This window comes from Camellia sinensis, chromosome 6, assembly GCF_055761805.1.
Source record: "Camellia sinensis isolate YWXY chromosome 6, ASM5576180v1, whole genome shotgun sequence".
Taxonomy (NCBI): Eukaryota; Viridiplantae; Streptophyta; class Magnoliopsida; order Ericales; family Theaceae; genus Camellia; species Camellia sinensis.
Genome location: NC_138966.1, coordinates 113,496,974 through 113,511,510, shown reverse-complemented (window position 1 = coordinate 113,511,510; position 14,537 = coordinate 113,496,974). Strand labels below are relative to the sequence as shown.

Below are 14,537 nucleotides of genomic sequence, written 5' to 3'. Positions count from 1 at the left end.
GTTTACATCCTTGAGTTTTGATGTTGTTCTTCATGAAAGTGTACATGCATGTTCATATTTTTACAATGGACCATGATTTCATCTTGTTTTGAAAAGAAATTGGCTCATTAGAGCATGTATTTGAAGCTTTGAAGTTGTTTAAAGTCTTGCATGTCTAATTGAGGCCATGTTCATGAAAATTGGTTTGAAATTGAGTGCGATTGATCTTTCTTTGGGGCTTTGATTTTACAATTGAGCTTTGAATCATGTTAAACTATGAGTTTTGAAGTGTTTTCTAGAAAATTAGCCCAAGAGGATCAAAATTGGTATTTTTAAAACCTGATTTTGAGCTTGAGGTTCAAATCTAGGAATTCCAGATTTTGAACTCACGCTCGAGCGGGGTGACTGGCGCTCGAGCGTGGAAATCGTGCTCCCAGCATTTTGTTCTGTTTTTGAGTCAGCTCGAGCGGGACCTTGTGTCTTACGCTTGAGCGGGTGTCGAGCGCCCAATGGAGCGTGAATTCCACCTATCCAGCACTTTTGACTGTTTTGCAGAACGCTCGAGCGGGTAAGTCTATGCTCGAGCAAAAACCTTTGTCTGCATGTCCGCTCGAGCGGAGTAACCTACGCTCGAGCGTGACCCCTGTTTTCTGAAAATGCTTTTAAAGGGCATCCTTGCATCCTCATTTCATCCTAAGCATTCCTAGGCCTAGTTTAAGGCATCTTAATGAGGATATAGATATAGAACCACACCGAGTCTAAGTAGGGACTAAGTTTTTGTTTCCCGAATGTGAACTTAGTGTGTGTTCATCCTGTAAACTGTGTAGGGTTGGCATCCAAGGGCGCGCTCTAGCTTAACTGTAGCCCATAACTCTGTGAGTAACAACTGTGTAAAGATATGTTCAAAGATGAATATTTTCTGACTGTTAACTGAATTACTTTCTGAACTGTTACTGTTAACTGAATGAATGTATGTCCTCTATTCTGAACTGTATTGTGGCATCCTTAGTAACTACTGTTACTGTTACTGCTACTGTTACAGAGATCTCTGTCGGTTCCCATGTGGAACCACTGTTATGATGGCCATCATTGATTGCTCGGTCTTTTAAGACCTACTGTTTACTGTACTGCTATGCTAATGGATGTACCACATATGATTGTTACGACTGAACGATTGAAATACTGATTTAATGAACTGTTTTCATTACTGTAAGGACATTCATTCTTAACCTCTTTACGCATTATGTTATTCACTGGACTTTAGCTCACTGTTTATATATATATGTAGGTGTACCGGCACCAGACCGGAGCTAGGAGCAAGGGTTAAACTCCCTTTTTGTCAAGCCAACCACTGTGCCTCACTGCGAGGTTCCGAGCCTGCCAAGCTTTGGCTTAGGAGTGTTTTAATTTCCCCCGCCTGTCTCTGTATCTGTTTTGTAATAACTGTATAGACTTATAGCACTGTACTGTACTGCCTAATAGGGATTAAGTCCCTGGGCCATGCTACAGACCCCCAGTGGGGTGACCCCACTGACAACCCCCAGTGAGGTGTCACCCTTCTATTGGCTGAAAACAAAAAAAAAAAAAAAAAAAAGGAAAACAGTTTTTGGGCCAATGAAAAATGACCCCCAGTGACCCCCACTGGGGGTGTTAGGCATTTTTCTTAAGTCCCTATTCTGATCGACTGTAAATGTTGTACATACTGTTCTGTATTGTTCATGTATATACGTATGAAAATCTTTTTGCATACAGACTGTCACAGCTCATTGGACACTGTTTATTTACTGTTTTGGCTTCTGCCATGCCTTTGTACTCTATATTATTGTCTGACTATTAAGCAGGCCTTTGGTAATCTCGGATTACTGGCCGGTTACGGTGCTAAACCCATAGAGACGGGTTTGGGTCATGACACTCATTCAGAGAAGGGGACTTGGTCCCAGTAGTCTCTTTTGATTTCCTCACCAAAACTTCCTCCTCGGCTTCATCCTCAGAATCAGATTCGTTGTCAGATTGACTGGGAGGTGGAGTTGGAGGGAATGGCAGGGAAATGGCATCGGTATTCCTCAAGGAGGAGTCCGTAGGGACATCAAGTTTCTTCAGCAGAGTCATCCAACCAAGGGAGAAACCCTTGTTGCATGCTTGCTTGACTTGCTTTTCATAGGCCTCCGTGACATCGGCCATGCCCTGGGCATACGCCTTCTCGTCAGCGTCCTTGATTTCGACCTCTTTGGTGGCCAAGGCGTCTTGAAGCTCTTTTTGGGCCTGGGCCACTTTATCCTCGGCCTCCTTCAGTTGGGCTTGAAGGACTTTGTTTATCGCCTCAGCAGCACCAACCTTCTCCTCAGCTTCGTCTTTTGCTTTAATAGCGACCTCGACCTGATCCTCCAGGGTCTTCATCTTGGATTACAAGTTTTTATTGGTTTTTTGAAGGCTAGAGACCTCTCTCTTCTTTTCAGCTAGCTTCTCACGGTTCTCAAAAGATTGCATTGAAAAAGAGTGGGCATGCTGGATGGCTTAAAAGAAAACAGAAGTATTAGAAAATATTCAAGTATGAAATGAAGAGAAAGAAAGAAAAAGTACCAAGCAAAAACACTTACCTGAATAGAGCGTTGAAACATCAGAGCGTAGTTCTCGTACAACCTGAACTCGGCGTTTCGCTCCAGATCGCTTGGAAGAAGCAGAGCAGTACTAAGGGCAACGCCGACATTGATGTCATCGGCGCTATCACTAGCCATAACAGGTTTATCTTCCAGAGTGATTCGGGGGGCCTAGGGGGCATTAGGCTTTTTAGATCCCGAGGTCGTTGCAGAAGATGACCTCGGCCTTTTTGATATGGTCGATTCGGATGGAAGTGTTTCGGTGGACCTCTTCGCGGGAACAGAGGCAGTTTTCTCACTCGGAACCAGTTTGGAACTTGGCAAGGTATCCTCAGAATCGATCTGAGACACCTTTGCCTTTGGCTGAGCCTTTTTGATTCATTTTGGCTTTGTAGGAGGCTGGATTTGTGTTGGCTGAGCGTCAATGTCAGATGGAGTGCTGGCTAAGAGATCTTTAGCAACCGGTTTTGGGCGGCCTATCTCAGCAGCAAGAACAAGTCGTCGACGACGTTTTCGTTGAGATGGTGGGATCAGGTATGGAGCCGAAGTAGACGGCTATTCTGCTGGATCAGAAGTTGATCCTTAATCTGGTCGAGACGAGGTAGCAACTGACGGAGTTGTGGCAGAGGGAGGAGATAAGCTCTTCTTCTTTTTCCTCTTAGAAACGTCGGGAAAAGCTGATTTGTACGTCGGGATGAAATTTAGTACCAGTGGGGCTCTTCGCTTACGAACATGAAGGTCCAATAGTTTCTTTAAACCCAAACTTGGGTAAAAAGACTTGCGGAAGCCTTTTACTAGTTTTGGAAAAGCTGTAAGGAAAAACAAACATCAGCATATTTGAAGTATTAAAGATTTTGAAAGCAAGTAAATGTGAAATACAGGGCTCTTACCATTACCCTCTACGAACACTGTCCAAGGAAGAGGGTAGAAGTGGAGGTCCTCATTTGGAGCAAATTCCCAGTTCCCCGAAGTAATAAAATAATCATCTCTAGCTCCCTTGTTGGAGTCTGGGAGGTCGACAACGATTTTGTACTCCGTTGACCTCGGCTTGAGGTAGTAAACATAGCTCAATACTGGATATCGGCTAAAGTGACCCTAACGTTCTCTTATTTTGCTAAGGCTATGATGCCATTAATAACTCGGTAGGAGTTGATGGCGAGCTACATTGGGTTTAACTTGTAATAATGGATAATCTCACAAAAAAGAATGTTGAGTGGGAGCCGAAGTCCACACTCGATGAAAGCTACGACAGGAAGAGGCATGGAATCAGCTGTGGGCATAATAGAATCGTCCTCCCCAGCCAGCCTTAGATGGACATTGGCAGGGATTTCAAACTCTGTCCTAAAGTGATCTAATTTGGTTGGGGTATCTACCTTATGCTTCCACATACCCATAATGTCGGCCTGATTTAGAAGAGTTGGATTTCAGAAAGAAAGGGGTTTTGAAGGGTTTTAGGGACCTCGGCTAAAGCTTAAAATCTATGGGGAATCGTTTCAATTTTCCCTAAGAAGACTGTCTTGAGTTCTACAAACAAGTCCTAAACCTAGATCTATGGAAGCAAAGATCAAAGGCACGAATCTGGAAAAGACACAGAAAAACAGAAAACAAAAGCGCGTTTCAGAATCAAGAACAAGGGGGAACTACCAAGAACACTGTGACAAAGTATGTGAAAGGGCTTAAAGGCAAGAACAGTGGCCAAAGTGCAAACAATGTTGTGAATAGTGCGTGTATTTAAGACATGGGCAAAGGGCAAGGTCATGAAATAGAAACACATTCAGATATATGATTCACAAATCGAATGTTTAAGCAAAGCAGTAATAGCGACAAGTTCAAGAAGAAATCAAGAAACTAAAATAAGAATGAATAGTGGCTTACCAGAAAAAAATGAAGCCAGTGTGAGGATATGCCGAAACAGTGAAAAACCCGCCAGAAGGGATGAACGGAACGAGTTGCAGAGCAAGGAGAGCTTGAACAATGGAGGATTTGGAGAGAAAAGCTAGAGAGAGAGAGAGAGAGCAATAGAGACAATGAAAAGTGAAAGGGCAAAAAAATATATATATAAACAAATTTTGTTAAAGATTGGAAACGGCGGCAAAAAGGCCATCAATGCGCCTAGGAGGACGGTTTTGTCAGACGGCGCACGCAGGCGCGAGACGGTTTTCAGGCGCGTCGCAGGTATGATCCAATATAGGAAAGACGCGTGTCGTAAACGGTTGAATTATTGTGTATGACAGCTTATACGCGTGAAAGGGTTCTTGAAATTCTTGTTCTTTAACGAAGACATGTCGGCCAAACATAATGATCTCGGCTGAGATACTATAAACCGACGTACTGGATGGAAGTACCTATATATAGGTTCCATCACCTCAGAATGCCGAGGTAATAGAACCTAGGGGGCAGTTGTGGGGATATATTTTCAGGATATCAACACGTGGCAAGGTGACGCCAACGTTTCAGCCGAGGTGCCACGTGTCTTGACCGAGGCGCCGAGATGATCTCGGCTAGGCCGAGGTTATCTCCGAAGATATCGGAGTCCGGGATAAGCGGATAGGGGATAAGAGTCCTAGTATAGAAGAAGACTTCAGTTAGGAAAGGACAAGACTCTTAGAGAGTTTATCCCAATTCTACTGGGAGTCCAAGATTAGCAGTATTCCTAAGTCCATTAGAGTTAGGCTTCTATTGGGACTAGGATTGTGTTGGCTATAAAAGAAAGGCACCCTCATGGGTCTAAGGTACGCAATTTATATTTTGAATAGTGAGTTTAGCACTATTGATGATCTTTGAGAGATATACTGACTTGATCGTCAGAGTGCCCCCGGGTGGACGAACCACTATCGGAATATTCTCTTTCTGTTGCAGATTAGCCAGGTGTCATCTATTCTACCAGCGTTCTCCAGCTGAATACTGAGTTGGGCAGTGTGATCGGAAAATCACTCACACAGTAGTTGTATTCTATTTGGATATATATATATATATATACATTTACAATTTGCATTGGCCTCTCTTCATATGTATAATCATCTTTTAGAAGTACATGAGTCGGCTCAATCACATGTAGTGGATCTCCCAAATAATCCCGAAGCATAGAGATAGGAAATACATTGTGCATATGTTCCATGGCTGGTGGTAAAGCTACCCGATACGTCACTGAATTAATCTTCTCAAGGATTTCATAGGGTCCAACATATCTCGGTGCCAATTTGCCTTTCATGCCAAACTGTGTCTAGCATTTCATTGGAGTCACTTTGATAAATACGTGGTCCCTGACTTCATATTCCCTATCTCTTCTTTGGACATTGGCATAGCTCTTCTGGCTGCTTTGTGCAGTTTTCATTCTTTGCCGAATCAATTTCACATTTTCAGTCGTCTCTTGCAAAAATTCCGATCCCAAGAAAGGTCGATCACCTACTTCGGCCCAACAAATTGGAGAATAGCATTTCCTACCATACAAAGCTGCATATGGGGTCATACCAATACTTGAATGGTAGCTATTATTGGCTATTATTGTACACAAATTTGGCCAGAGGAAGGTAGATTTCCCAATTGCCTTGAAAGTCTAACACACACATCCGCAACAAGTCCTCCAATGTTTGAATGATTCGTTCCGATTGGCTATCTATCTGTGGGTGATAGGCACTGCTTAATCTCAATCTAGTCTCCGAAGCTTGTTGCAAACTCTGCCAGAATCTCAAAGTAAACTTGGGGTCTCTGTTAGACACTATGGATACTAGAACTCCATGTAATTTCATAATCTCATTAACATACAGATTAGCCAACTTATCCGCATTATACAAGGATTTGACAGGAAGAAAATGAGCAGACTTAGTTAAACGATTAACAATAACCCAAATAGAATCTATACCTCGAGAAGAGCGAGGCAATCCCACGATGAAGTCCATGGTATGCTCTCATTTCCATTCCGGTATTAGAAGCGGTTATAATAAACCAGTGGGTCGTTGATGTTCAACTTTGACTTGTTGGCAATACAAACATGGGCTACAAAATCTGCAATGCTCTTTTTTATTCCAGGCCATCAGAAATTCTATTTCAAATCATGATACATCTTTGTGTTTCCTGGATGCATGGCAAATTTGGAATTGTGAGCTTCTGTCATGATTTATTTCCTTAAATCAGAACAATTCGGCACACAAAGACGATTTTGAAATTTCAACACATTGTTTTCAAATACAAACCCGGGCCTTGGTTTTGAATCAATTACATTTACATTCTTTTTTAAGAACTCATCTTGCAGTTGTTCCTTTTTAATTTCTTCAAAGATTGCAGGCTGGGTAAAGATACCAGCTAAGATCCCACCTTGTTCTCGCAATACAACTTCAATCTCATTCTTTCCCAAGTCGTATATTAATTCTTTCTAACTACTAAGCAAACATGACAAATTTCCTATTGACTTTCGGCTCAAGGCATCTGCCACATTATTAGCTTTTCTCGGATGATATAAAATCTGTAGATCATAGTCTTTGATCAATTCCAGCTATCTTCTCTATCTCATGTTCAATTCTTTTTGGGTAAAGAAGTATTTAAAACTTTTATGGTTGGTGTACACCTCGCAAGTCACACCATACAAATAATGTCGCAAAATTTTCAAAGCAAACACCACAACTGCTAGTTCAAGATCATGAGTCGGGTAATTCTTTTCATGTGGTCGGAGTTGCCAAGAAGCATAAGTAATTACCTTTCCACTTTACATTAATACACAACCCAAACCTTTGTAAGATGCATCACAGTAAATCTGAAACCCATCAGTACCATTAGACAAAGTCAAAATCGGTGTAGTTACTAATCTGGTCTTCAACTCTTGAAAGACAAACTCCCTTTGATCATTCCAATCAAATGATACATTTTTCTGGGTTAACTAGGTCAATGGCATAGCAAGTTTTGAAAAGTCTTTCACAAATCTGCGATAATAACCTGCAAGTCCTAGAAAACTTCTAACTTCTGACACATTCGTTGGTTTAGGCCTGTCCACAATAGCTTCAATTTTCTGTGGGTCTACCGATATGTCATCTATGTTGATTACATGGCCCAGAAAGGCCACATTGTCTAGCCAAAATTCACATTTGGAAAATTTTGCATATAACTTCTTTTCCCTCAGAATTTGTGAGGCAGTTCTTAAATGATTCTCATGTTCTTCCCTGCTTTTGGAGTAAATCAATATATCATCAATAAAGACAATAATAAATTCATCCAGAAATTGTTTGAACACTCTATTCATTAAATCCATGAACGCCGCAGGTGCATTAGTTACCCTAAATGGCATTACCAAAAATGCATAATGTCCATATCTAGTTCTGAATGCAGTTTTTTCTATGTCTTCTGTCTTAACCTTTAACTGGTGATACTCGGATCTAAGGTCAATTTTAGAAAACACTTGGACTCCCTGAAGTTGGTCAAACAGGTCATCTATTTGGGGTAATGGATATTTGTTCTTTACGGTTACTTTATTCAACTCACAATAATCAATACATAGCCTCAAAGATCCGTCTTTCTTTTTAACAAACAACATTGGGCTCCCCAAGATGAGGTACTCAGATGGATGAATTTCTTGTCTAAAAGTTCTTGGACTTGAACTTTTAATTCTTTCAGTTCAGAAGTCGACATTTTATACGAAGTTTTAGAGATAGGTTGTGTTCCAGGTACTACATCAATGGTAAACTCAATTTCCCTATCAATTAGATTTCCGGGTATGTCATTAGGAAACACATCAGGAAATTCACAAACCACAGGAATAGCTTCCATACTGGTACTATCCGAAGATATTGGCATTACACTACACAAGCAACCCCGACAACATTTTCTCAACAATTTTCTGGCTTTCATAAACGAAATCAAGTATAGTGGAGGAACTACCCCATTCCCAGTGAAAACAAACTCAGGCATATCAGGTGGTTTAAACGTGACAGTTTTATTCACAAAATCAATAGTGGCACAATATTTCGACAACCAATCCATGCCCAATATACAATCAAAGTGGTCAATGCTCAAAGGCAGCAAATCAACTTACAATGTCAAATCACCAATCAAAACATCACATGCAGGATATACAGGGTGCATATCATAGAACTTCCCAATGGTGTAGACACAGATAGTATGCAATTCATAGGTTCTAATGATCTAGGCAACTTCCAAGAAAAAACATGCGATACAAATGAATGCGTGGAACCAGAATCAATCAGTACACAGGCATTTTGTGCACAGATAGAAATTATACCTGACACTACTGGCTTAGTATTCTGTACTGTAACACCCCAAAATGCAAATTATAATTATTTGAATTTTCCATGTGTTAATTGCGGATTATATGATTTAATTTGTGTATATCTGTCCAAATTGAGAAATTATTTGTTGAAAATACAACTTTGGAATTGAAATTAACGATCTTGCTGGGTTCAAAAATTGAAATTGAGTACATGGATATGTTAATTGGAATTTTTAGAATCATCTGGGAAGTTTAATTAAAAATTAATTTTTGTCTGAATCGTAAAGTTATGTTTGGCTCTCATTACTTGTATCGAGTTTATAGATGGTTAGTTAAAGCCTAATTCACATTAGTGGAACTAAATTTAGTGTAATTGAGATCATAATATGTTGAGGATCAATTCAATTTGAGTAAAGTTGATTTTAATTAATTTATTAGCCTAATTAATTTGAGCCAAATGCTTTTTACTCGTCAATTGTATACAAGAAAAAAGTTAGTATACTATTCATCAATTGAATATAGAAGAGTAGGACTTTGGTGGCCTAGAGATACACACGTAGAGAGAGAGGGAGACTTGAGGGTGAGAGCTCAATAAAGAGAAATAGAGCTAAAGAAGTTAGGAAGAGGAAGAACATTGAAAATAAGACCAATTCATCAAGTTAAGGTAAGAAATTTCCACCAAATTTCATGAAATTGAAAAGCTTTCTTCATAATCCTTTAGACTTTGAGTTGTTTAAATTAAAGATCATGAATTATTATGAGATTAGTGGCGTAAATTGATGTTAGAAATCCATATGATTACACAAAGAAGGAATTGTAGAGATTAACTTGAATTAGCAACATGCATGGCAAGATTTTTTATTATTCTTGATCATACATTCATGTACTTCCTTAAACCTTTAAAGTGAAGAGGAAGCTCCATAGATTTGAGAAATGGAACTCTTATATGCATGTTTATACCTTTTACCAACTTATTTCAAGTTTGTGAGCTTTTACTAGGCATTTTGGATTTTGTTATGAAGTTATGATTTTTATTTGAAGTTAGAAATGGGAAATTCAAGTTGTTTTCAAATGTTTTAAGCCTTGAAATGTATGAATTAGAAGTTGATTTCGCAAAAGAAGAAGTTCCCTTTCAAAGCAGATTTTGGACTGGTTTTTCACTCAGACCGCCCGAGCGGCCTGGGCCACCACTCAAGCGGCCAACCTTGTTTTGGGCCAAAATTGATTCTGAAGTTCCATCGCACGTGCAGCCAAACAGGGCAGATTGTCCAATTTTATTTTCTTTCCATTTTCTGATTTATGGGCCTTCATTTACATGATTTTCATGTGTCATACACATCCGTATGCATGTTATAAGCATAAAAGGAATTAAAGAAAGAATAGAAACAACCGAACGGACAAGTAACGGATAAACTAAAGAAGGTTAAGAATCGAATGATTGACTTAAGTGTATATTGAGAAATTGCGCTGTGAACATTTGTGTTTGTAAGTCAAGACTCGAAGACCGAACAACGGGTATCTGAAGGCCACTGTGAGTAACATTTCTATAAAGATATGTTGATATGCACTGTACTTGAAATGTTATATGAAATGCTGTATGATATGATATGTTTCTGAAATGTGATTGATTCTGTGAACGAATATCCGGTTTGCAAATCTATTATAACATCCACAGATAGTCCCAAGTCATGGGGGACGACATGTAAATGCAGGTCCATGACATATATGTGATACGAGATCTCGTTAGCCACTTCGTTATGATGATATGTGTTTAATCGGTATCCGGGACCAATTACTCTAGTCGGAAGACGATATGTGTTTGTTTTGTGAGATGTATCATTACGCTATGTTCTGATATGAGACGGTTATGAATGATTGTGATATGATTTGTTTTACGGATATTGTATTTGGAGCTCATTCACTAACCTTTTTACTTTAATGTTATTCACTGGGCTTTACCTCTCTGTTTTTATATATATGTATAGGTGAGCATTCTGGAGGGCAAGCCAAAAAGGGGTCTATAACTGAATCATTGTTTTGAAGCCTACCAAGTTATTTTTGAGTGCCTCTGTAACAACCCTCATATTGTTTACCGATTAATGACTGATTGATTACCGATAAACATCGATTACCGTTAAACTGAACTGATTATGACTGATGATTGGACTGGTTAAAGTACTGAACTGACTGATTGAAAAACTGGAACTGAATTGACTGAGTGTGTATATTAATTTGTATTCTATCTATTTGATTGATTATTTGATCTGTTCGTGTTTTACGTTTAAACTGCTACTTGAAGGCCTTATCGGTGGCCGAACCGAGAATTGGTTAGTGTTCTATGATCCTTAGGATTAATGTGATTTTATGGTATAATTATCTGAAAACTGTTAGGTATGATTAAATTAGATTAAATATTGATCAATTGCATAGTTTGATTTATTTACCATTTTGCCACATGAGTGGCCCACTCAATACATATACTTGAGCCTCATTATACACCTAGATCAAACATTTCCTCAGCCTTGTTTGAGCTCTAGCCGACCATGAGAGGGAGAGAGTGAGAGAATTTGGATTTCATCTTGAATTGCTTGGAACTTGGAGAATTGCTTGCTAATTGAAGTGTAGATTGCTAAATTGAACCTCTAGACTTGCATTCAAGGAACCTAGGTATGAATTTCATCTTTTTGATTGTCTTTAAGTTGATTCATGCATTGTTCATGTCTAATTGTAGAGCTAAGTCATGAATTGGTTCATTAATGGTGAATTGAAGCTCATTTCATGCATGCATGTTTGAATTGATGAGTTTTGAGTTGAATTCATGGTAAAATGGTACATGCATGTTCATAATTTTGTAATGGTCCATGTTTTCAACTTGTTTTGGATCAATTGGCTCCTTAGAGCATCAAATTGAACTTTGAAGTTGTTTAAAAATTCATGCATGTTTGTATGTTCATGTTGTCCTTGAAATTGGTTTGAAATTGGGTTTCAATTAAACACCCTTGGGCTTTGATTTCTCAAAATTGAGCTTTGAACCATGTTATTCTATGTTTTTACAAATGTTTTCCAGAAAATGGGCCCAAGAGGATTGGTTTTGATGCATTTGAATGTGAGCTTGAGCTTGGAGGTGCAATCTGGGATTTCCAGATTTTGCACTCCCGCTCGAGCGGGGTAATCGGCATCGAGCGTGGAATCCGAGCATCCAGTATTTCTCTGCACTGTTTTACAGTCCGCTCGAGCGGAGGATCGGGAGCTCGAGCGGACAATTGTGTCTCAGGCTCGAGCGGGCGTCGAGCGGAGATTTCACCCATCCAGTACTTTTACAGTACGCTCGAGCGGGAAAGTTGACGCTCGAGCGTGTACCCTTGTTGCATGTCCGCTCGAGTGGGTAAACCTACGCTCGAGCGAGACTCTGTTTTTCTGAAACTTCTGAAATTGCTTTTTGAGTACATCTTTGCATCCTCATCCCATCCTAGGCATTCTTAGACCTAGTTTAAGGCATTTTAATGAGGACATAGATGTAGAACACACCAAGGCAAATTACGGATTAAATTATGATATTTCCTAATTGTGTAGCTTAGTGTGTGTTCAATCTGTTAACTGTGTAGGGTTGGCGACTGGGGAGACACGCTCTAGCATACTGTAGCCCAAACTCTGTGAGTAACAATTGTGTAAAGATATGTTCAACTGAGAATGTTTTCTGACTGTTTAACGAAACTGTTTTCTGAAGTACGTATTGTTAATTGTTGAATGTATGTCCTATGTTCCGAAATGTATTGTGGCATCCTTAGCAACTGTTGTATACTGTTACTGCTACTGTTACAGAGATCTCTATCGGTTCCCTCGTGGAACCACTACTGTTTACTGACTGATGGCCATCATTACTGTTTGGTCTTTAAGACCTACTGTTTACTGCTATGCTAATGGATGTACCACATATGACTGAATAACTGTTCTGACTGAAAGACTGAAGTATTGTTTAATGAACTGCTTTCATTACTGTAAGGACATTTCATTCTTAACCTCTTTACGCATTATGTTATTCACTGGGCTTTAGCTCACTGCTCATATATATATGTAGGTGTTCAGGCACCAGACCGCGGCTAGAGGCGTTAGGGTTACTCCAGTTTTGTCAAGCCAGCCTTTGTGCCTTACTGCGAGGTTCCAAGTTGCCATGCCATGGCTTTGGGGTGTTTTGTTTTTTCCCCGTTTGTCCCCACACTGTTGGACTACTGTTTAGATTGTCAGCTGCTAACTGTACTGTTACCAAGGGATTAAGTCTCTGTACTGTGTAACTGTAAATTTTGTATAGACTATACTACTTGTATGTATGAATACATGAAAAATCTTTTTGGCATACAGACTGTCACAGCTCGATGGACATTATTTATTTACTGTATTGGCTTCCGCCAGGCCCTGTACTCTATTTTACTATGTTACTGTTCTGCAGGCCTTCGGTAATCTCGGATTACTGGTCGGTTACGGTGCTAAACCCATAGGGCCGGGTTTGGGTCGTGACAGCCTCTGAGTTGGGGCTAGGCTTGGAAGGTTGTTGTTAAGTTTTTGACCATGAAATAAACTTTCGTTATGTGCATATGTTATATATAAAATGTTAAGTTACAAGTTATGTACTGAATGTGGGTAAATTAACGTTTTTACATGTAAATATTTGTTCATATAGATGCACGATTCATTGGACTATTGGTGTATTTTGAATATTGTTTCTGCTAGCCTCGGTTATTTTGATTGTACAGGAAGGCCTTTAGTAATCTCAGATTACTGGCCGGTTACGACACTAAACCTATAAGGACGGGTTTGGGTCGTGACATGTACATCCCCGGGTACTAGAGCAAACACTCTCTCTTGCCTTAGTGTTTTATTCCCGGAGTTATTCTTGATATTAGTTCTTGCATTGGGCCTCGTTACAAGAGTAGATCTAGCTGAACTTGTTGCTAGATGATTTGCATTGTCAAACCTCATTAGACAGTCCTTAATTATGTGACCGGTTTTGTTATAGCAAAAACATGCGCCCGATGCACGATGACACATGCCTTTATGTTTTCTTCCACATTCTGAATAGATTGGCATAGACCCACTACTTTGGCTTGAGCTGCTTGAAGATCCAGTATTTTGCTTTTTGTTTGCGAGGAAATAACGGGCCTTCCGAAAATTAGACCCAAATCTTTTGATTCTCCATTCTGTTGTTGGCGCCTTGGCTTGTTTCATTGCTGTTATTGTGGCTTCCGCCATTATCGCTCTATCTAAAACTTCCACATAGGTAGGCAATTTTAAGATGCCTACTCGGTCAAACACTTCCAGATCCAGTCCGCCTTCAAATTTCCATGCCTTCTTATAATCAGTATCCATCATATGTGGAGCAAATAGAGCCAACTCAGTAAATTTGGCCTTATACTCAGCCATGGACATCCTGCCTTGTTTAAGTTCTCGGAATTCAGAAACTTTTCGATCCCGAAAACATTGAGAGAAGTACTTATCATAGAAGATCGTATTAAATTGCCCCCACGTCATATTCCCATTACTGTTTCGGATTAGTAACCGCCACCTCCGGACTTCATCTTTCAAAGTGTAGGTGGCTAGAAGGACTTTCTGAATTTTAGAGCAAGGGAATACTTCAAATAGTTTTTTCATTTCAAGCAACCATGTTTCTGCTTTTAATGCTCAATGCCACCCAAAAAGGTCGACAGATTTTCATTTTCAGGAACTTCTAAGTTAAATTTATGAGATCA

General features: G+C 39.7%; 1 protein-coding gene across 1 annotated transcript; it reads right to left on the bottom strand.

Annotated features, from left to right (window-relative positions):
- Positions 1-3,158: 3,158 nt before the first annotated feature.
- On the bottom strand, positions 3,159-14,319 carry LOC145793506 (uncharacterized). The gene is made up of 5 exons (XM_082876350.1): positions 13,842-14,319; positions 8,251-8,593; positions 7,506-7,729; positions 7,302-7,391; positions 3,159-3,385 (listed from the first exon to the last, which is right to left on the bottom strand). Exons 1-5 carry the CDS (start codon positions 14,317-14,319, stop codon positions 3,159-3,161), a joined length of 1,362 nt encoding a protein of 453 aa, XP_082732476.1.
- Between the last annotated feature and the right edge of the window lie 218 nt (positions 14,320-14,537).

Excerpts from the sequence above, each read along its gene's own strand:
- LOC145793506 (XM_082876350.1), bottom strand. The coding sequence starts at position 14,319 with ATGACGTGGGGGCAATTTAATACGATCTTCTATGATAAGTACTTCTCT. Across the intron at positions 8,594-13,841 it reads ATGTGGAAGAAAACATAAAG|TTGATTTGCTGCCTTTGAGC; the intron begins GCATGTGTCATC and ends TGACATTGTAAG. Across the intron at positions 7,730-8,250 it reads CTAATTGATAGGGAAATTGA|GGAAGAACATGAGAATCATT; the intron begins GTTTACCATTGA and ends CTCCAAAAGCAG.